We start from the raw sequence: 5,746 nt of genomic DNA, 5'->3' as shown, positions 1-5,746 counted from the left end.
AATCACACGGCGAGGCCGCTATTATTCGAGAACATTTAGGAGGGTTTTCACTTCTCAATGGCGACCGTAAAATGGCGGACGATAGGAAACAACAAGCGCAGCCGCCCGAGGCGACCCCTACCGCTCACTCGCGCAGTTCGCTTCGACGACGAGGAAGAAGATGGCGGCGCTCATCAGGCATGGTTTACTCGCGAATCGCTTGAAAAGTACATCATTTATTCTCTCCGTGAACACGGTCAGTGGAGACACTTCACGTACACTTTTGAAACACTATCGTCGCTGTACGGCCCCTGTCGGGAGCCGTCGAGTTCTCCGAGTAGAGTTCAACCGTTAACGAGACCACCGTCATTTTACAGACAAGCTTGCGACACGATATTACCCGCTTCAAGAGCAAGATACGCAAACCGAATGTGGAACGACGCTTCGAGGACGAGAGGAAGTCTCTTGAAACGAAAGGGTAAATAATTCGATTGTCTCGCGTACGATTTTCAACTAAATATTCGCGTTACGTCGCGTCGCTTCCCAGCAGCTAGAGGACACACTGTCGCCATATTGCCGTTTACCATCTCTCTTTCACCTGCTGGCCAATCGGCGCTCGGGTTTGGCAAGTTCTCAGGGTAGACGCTCGCGATATTGGCGCCCCACTGAATACGTTCGAATTGTTTACTATGAAACAGACGAAAAATAATGCTGCATATTCCACGTCGGAACCGCGTCGTCGACATATTACTACACGAGCATCCGACAACTGCTTTTTCCATTTTACCCGCGACGACCGATACGAATTTTCTGGATTTTCTTCGCGGTAAAAACAATTGTCGAATTTCGAATGTAATTGTATTGTTCGAGACTCGACTCGATATTTAATCGTTCGGCTCGTTCACGATACGTACGGTATGCTCCGCTTCACCAAGCGCAGCAACTATCCGTAGCGATTGTCCGAGTACGTAGGTTCGTCGAAATGCTCTCTCGATCTATCATCGCTGGTAATTCGGCATCGATTCAAATTACAATCGGTATCCATGCACCGAATTAGAGTCCACCTTTCCGCGTGACGTAACGGCGAGCCATAGCCTTCTACGCCGCCGTACAAAAGTTTCCTTCGTCCAAAGTTGCTTCCCGCAACTTTATTGCTTTCAAATATTTCCCATTATTGACGAGATATTCGTAACGCTTATATTTCGAAAGAGAATTCCAGCTTCTCTAACTTTTTGTTGATTGTTCGTGTTAATTTTCCGTTTCGACGAGAACTAGTCAAATTGAACGTCGCAAAACCACAGCTTCGTTTCCAGGCGAATCCGATGAAGTAAATAGAGCGCCGAAGAAAACTGTACGTACTTTGTACGTAGAGGAAAAACAATGCGTCGTCGATAATCTAGAGTGTCGATGTATTTTCATTTTTCGTCGCTGTTTCTATGCTACTTTGCAGCGAGAACACCTGTTCCGTAGACCAAGTTTCTCCGTCCTTGTAATTAAGATTGACAAACTATCTTTACGTGATGAAACTTTCCGTGCGCACTCGGCGAAATGAAACTGCGATCTAATTTTTCAAAACGACCAGTTTCCTTCGAGCTCGTGTCATCTAAGAAAATTGTATAGATCCGTTATGAAATCGATAGAATCGTCAGATTTATCGAACAGTTTAATTGGCAGATAGAATTTTAAAGTCTCGTGGAATTCCGTTCAGTGCAGCCGAAGGTTTCCATAGCTACGGGGTTTTTCCATTGGCGACTTCGTTCCTGGCCAATATTGGCCATAACTGTATCCTGAGAAAATACAACTGAGGGCACCACTGTACGGCCGTTGAACATCGATCTTGTCCCTTCCCCTCCGTTCTCGCTTTACACCGTTACCCTCGTCCCCGTCTTCCAAGGGAAACTTCCCCCTCGCCGCGCTGTCACAGTCACGGCCGCATACTGTCAATTTTTCACGCAATACGAAAAATTTGGCGCGAGTCGTCATCGAATCTACAGATGATCGAATGGCGTTAATATTGATTTCCGATGCGCCTATCGATTACCGGCAACAAATAGAATTTATCAGAAAATTCGTTGCCACGTTAAGGGAGCACGCTGCACGTCACCGGCAGCGGCAAAAATCATATACATATACGCATGCATCGCCGGTATCTCCGTTCGGAATCTCTATGCAAAACTTTAGCATTCTTTTCGTACGGCGATTACAAATTCATCGATGATCTGTCTATAAATTCCTGGCACGTTCGAGAACGTTTCATCGAAATATGTACACGTTTTGAAAAACGGGTAGACTATGTAGGTGTCTCTTGCAAAATCGATATTTTCAAGTTTCGATGTAATCGAGGGTAAACGGGAAAGGGCATTTCAGGATTATAATGGTGTTATCGAAAGGATGAGCTTTTGCTAAATATTAATAAATGTCAATTCGATATAAACGTCTTGGAACAATTTGAAATTGATGAGATGATTGTTGCAAGCCAATTATTATCGTTTCGTAGTACTCAATAGATTTTTTTCATGAAACATAGGTACATAACAGCACGATTATTTCAGGTTTCTGAGGTATCACAAACCCTACGATCCTCCGAAGGATGCGTGCTCCCGGATAGATAGAATCTGCGAGGATCAATCAATTTCAACGAGCAGTGAAACGCAACTGACTGATCCGCTGCAACGTTTCCATCTTTTCATAGCTTGCGAGAAAGAATTTCAACATTCCGTGCCCAATTCTATGCTCTTTAGTATCGAGACAATCGGTAAGACGCCCGGAATATATTTACACAACGTTGTCTCGATTTCTTTGATGAATTAAAAAACTTTGTATTTTCAGATGATCTGAAAATCTTCTATCAAACACCTGTGGGCACTACAACACCTCTGGATAGAATGCGCAACGTAGACTTACCGAAAAATTTGCACATTAATTATGAATATCACCGATTCCATCCCGGTAAGTTGACGAATTAGTCTCTCATAATTAATAATTATCGTCACTATCGCATGGACGAGAAACTAATGATTCTTCGATGATATTGTTTTAGATACAGACACACTGTTTGGCGGTAAAACTGCATTTCCTAAGAGTTCAACTATAGTAAGCGGCTTGAAATATAAGAAGAAGTATGCAGGACATGTACAAGAGGATCCATACCTTGATGAATTACTTAAAATCTAAGGAACGTTATGCGTATTCACAATATCGTTAAGTACGTTGTATAGGAGACAAATAAATATCATTTTTCCGAATCTTGAGCGTTCAGATTACTAAGATTGAATTTCCGAAGGCGAAAACGTGGTGCAATGTCGTCCAACGATTTTTTTTTAAGTTATTGAAACTCTTCGTTTTTCATAGTCATAAGCATACAGTGTTAAATACATGAACTAGTGATCTATGTATGGACTTCGTAACGCGAAGAAGAAATAAAGCAATAAAATGTACGATGTGCTAGGTATTTTATTTGCTGCAAACGAGACAAACTACCGCATACATGATACCATAAAAAGTGCATTCGCGTCTGCGACCGTATTACATTTCGGACCGATTATCTCTTTACGAAGAAACTGTGACACCAAGGACCATGGTACCGACTTTTTCACCGTTGACAGTAATTGTTGCGATAGCTTCGTAGTCATCGTCGTCCATACCTTGGAACCATGAACTGATATCGCACTGACTGGCCGTTTGCTCACCCTAAAAGACGAAATTTATGTAAATGGCTCATCAAAATTTCGAAAATCATGGTATAAATGTTCGTTATGGAAATTACATCAAGTAGGTTGGGTTTAATATTGTGAAACTATAATCCCATACCTCGAGTATAGAACACGAATCGTCATCGGGATCCGGGGCATCGATAGATCCACATAAGTTCGAATCTAGGATCTCTTTCATCGGCTGCTTGTAAGTTTGCGACATCGTGTTAGCCAGATTGCCACCTTTGAAAAGCTCTATATCCATCTAAGAACAAATTTCGTCGCCGGTTATGTTCGTTCATCGTATCGTTGGAACCGTAAACGCAAAAGTTTCAGTTATCAATACCTGCGCTGTACCAGGACAGCTCTGCTTAATGTTCATTGTGAAACCAACGATATTGTCTGCAAGATCACCGGAAATAGAATCTATTACCGAATTTCCGCCTTCAACGTCTGCTTGGAATGAATTTATTGTAACTACATCGCCTGCCTAATAAATAAAAAAATTTTTACTGCAAAACTGTAAAATAAATATTGCGAAACAGCAATTTTACCATATTTTGGAGTTTAAGGGTGAACTCACCTCGACACGTGACCACGAAGCAATACTCAATAGAAAAAGTAATGATAATTCTGCCATTCGAGTAGCCATCGTCGCTTTTCGCATTACGTTTGCCGGATAGTCAATGGTACGATCCACCACTGTGCTTCGTTTGACCACATGCAGGTATTTAAAGCAATGCTTGACTCGGTGTGCGTTCGAGTATTTGTACAACAATACGAATAATCCAACAATTAAATCGTACATAATACGCTTCGTGTCACCGATTGCGTGACATCTTATCCCTTATCGATCGTAGATCGTGAGAATTGAAATTGAATTACACGAGAAAAATATTATATAAAACAGAGGTAAATGTAAAAACATTTGTCAGTAAAATAAATGGTATCCTGATTTTTTGCTAAAATAGAGGTTGCACTATTCTGAACTTAATAATAGGGCGGAAATAATTAAGATAACAGAGGATGAGGACTCATTGCGTCAGCAGTTAAAAAACGTATACTTTACAATTTAACAAATTACTATCGTCAAATTACCATCATTCTTTTTTTCCTTTTACATGAAGCTTCGAAAACTCTAATTCAGATTTAATACAGATACGTAATTCTCTTAGGCTCATTTCTATTTACTTATATTTATAATAATACCCGAAAAATTAAAATAATAACCACGTATACGTCTTCAAACTTTGAGGAGAAAAATCAAACTTTGTTTCTACATTTTACTGTGCAAAAACTAACACAATGCGATACAATAAAGAATCGAAAGACACTTTGATGGTATCGAAATCTTTAAGAGACGCTCCACTGTTTATATCATAGAAAAAGAAAGTTAAAAAGTTAATTCATTGTTGCAAATACTGAGTGCAGTTGATTTTTACCGCTTCGCCTATAAAATATGATGTAAAATCTGGCAAGAATAATCTGCTCTGGAAAATTTAATAATAGCGCCATTACACGTAACGGCAGAACCCTGAAACTGTTCGCTGAAATTAACTGCAGAGGATACCTGCGAGCGTAAAGGCTTAGGAACCGTGCGATAAATAACAATCTATAATTTTTTCTAGTTCCAAAGAGAAGCGTCAAAAATTATTAAAAATTTCGAACGAATCCTGATGAATCTTACCAGATCCTACTACATAATTCTATGTCCCTGAAGCAATTTACTCTACCGGTAAATTTGCATAATGATTTAATTTGACTAAATCTTGTTCCGTATTTCGTCACGAGAGACGCCACTGATCTCAAGTGACGCAATAAATGCATATGTATTCAAATTTCCAAAAGATAATTTTTCGAGGATTGTATACTTTTATTCTTCATCTTTATTTCGAACGATAAATTATTTTCGTTTACATGGTATAGGTGCAGAAGAGTCTCATAATCATCTGAGTACTCTCAGTACCTTCGAATTCATTTAATATTCTGTACATGTATGTATAAATTCTTCCGACCATGAGAGGACGAGTGAACAGGTTTAGTTCGGGCGTATTCCGCTACGCGGTGATAGTGTT

General features: G+C 40.2%; 2 protein-coding genes across 2 annotated transcripts; one reads left to right on the top strand and one right to left on the bottom strand.

Annotated features, from left to right (window-relative positions):
• Positions 1 to 115: 115 nt before the first annotated feature.
• Mrpl50 (mitochondrial ribosomal protein L50) lies at positions 116 to 3,225 on the top strand. Its single transcript, XM_078182861.1, has 5 exons — positions 116 to 235; positions 357 to 457; positions 2,532 to 2,734; positions 2,809 to 2,928; positions 3,020 to 3,225. The coding sequence occupies exons 1-5, from the start codon at positions 161 to 163 to the stop codon at positions 3,151 to 3,153; spliced, it is 633 nt and encodes a 210-aa protein (XP_078038987.1). The 5' UTR covers positions 116 to 160; the 3' UTR covers positions 3,154 to 3,225.
• Positions 3,226 to 3,414: 189 nt separating this feature from the next.
• On the bottom strand, positions 3,415 to 4,413 carry LOC144471113 (uncharacterized). Its single transcript, XM_078182862.1, has 4 exons — positions 4,255 to 4,413; positions 4,018 to 4,161; positions 3,790 to 3,936; positions 3,415 to 3,669 (listed from the first exon to the last, which is right to left on the bottom strand). Exons 1-4 carry the CDS (start codon positions 4,336 to 4,338, stop codon positions 3,529 to 3,531), a joined length of 516 nt encoding a protein of 171 aa, XP_078038988.1. The 5' UTR covers positions 4,339 to 4,413; the 3' UTR covers positions 3,415 to 3,528.
• Positions 4,414 to 5,746: the final 1,333 nt, after the last annotated feature.

Source organism: Augochlora pura, chromosome 6 (assembly GCF_028453695.1).
Source record: "Augochlora pura isolate Apur16 chromosome 6, APUR_v2.2.1, whole genome shotgun sequence".
NCBI classification, from domain to species: Eukaryota; Metazoa; Arthropoda; class Insecta; order Hymenoptera; family Halictidae; genus Augochlora; species Augochlora pura.
The sequence above is the reverse complement of the archived record's forward strand: the minus strand, read 5'-3'. Positions and strand labels throughout refer to the sequence as shown.

Bases quoted from the DNA above. Each gene is read 5' to 3' on its own strand.
- Mrpl50 (XM_078182861.1), top strand. From the start codon at position 161: ATGGCGGCGCTCATCAGGCATGGTTTACTCGCGAATCGCTTGAAAAGT. The intron at 2,735-2,808 runs GTAAGACGCCCG...TTGTATTTTCAG, and splicing joins CTTTAGTATCGAGACAATCG to ATGATCTGAAAATCTTCTAT. The intron at 2,929-3,019 runs GTAAGTTGACGA...ATATTGTTTTAG, and splicing joins ATATCACCGATTCCATCCCG to ATACAGACACACTGTTTGGC.
- LOC144471113 (XM_078182862.1), bottom strand. From the start codon at position 4,338: ATGCGAAAAGCGACGATGGCTACTCGAATGGCAGAATTATCATTACTT. The intron at 4,162-4,254 runs GTGAGTTCACCC...TTTATTTATTAG, and splicing joins CTTCGTGGTCACGTGTCGAG to GCAGGCGATGTAGTTACAAT. The intron at 3,670-3,789 runs GTATGGGATTAT...TTCGTCTTTTAG, and splicing joins ATTCGTGTTCTATACTCGAG to GGTGAGCAAACGGCCAGTCA.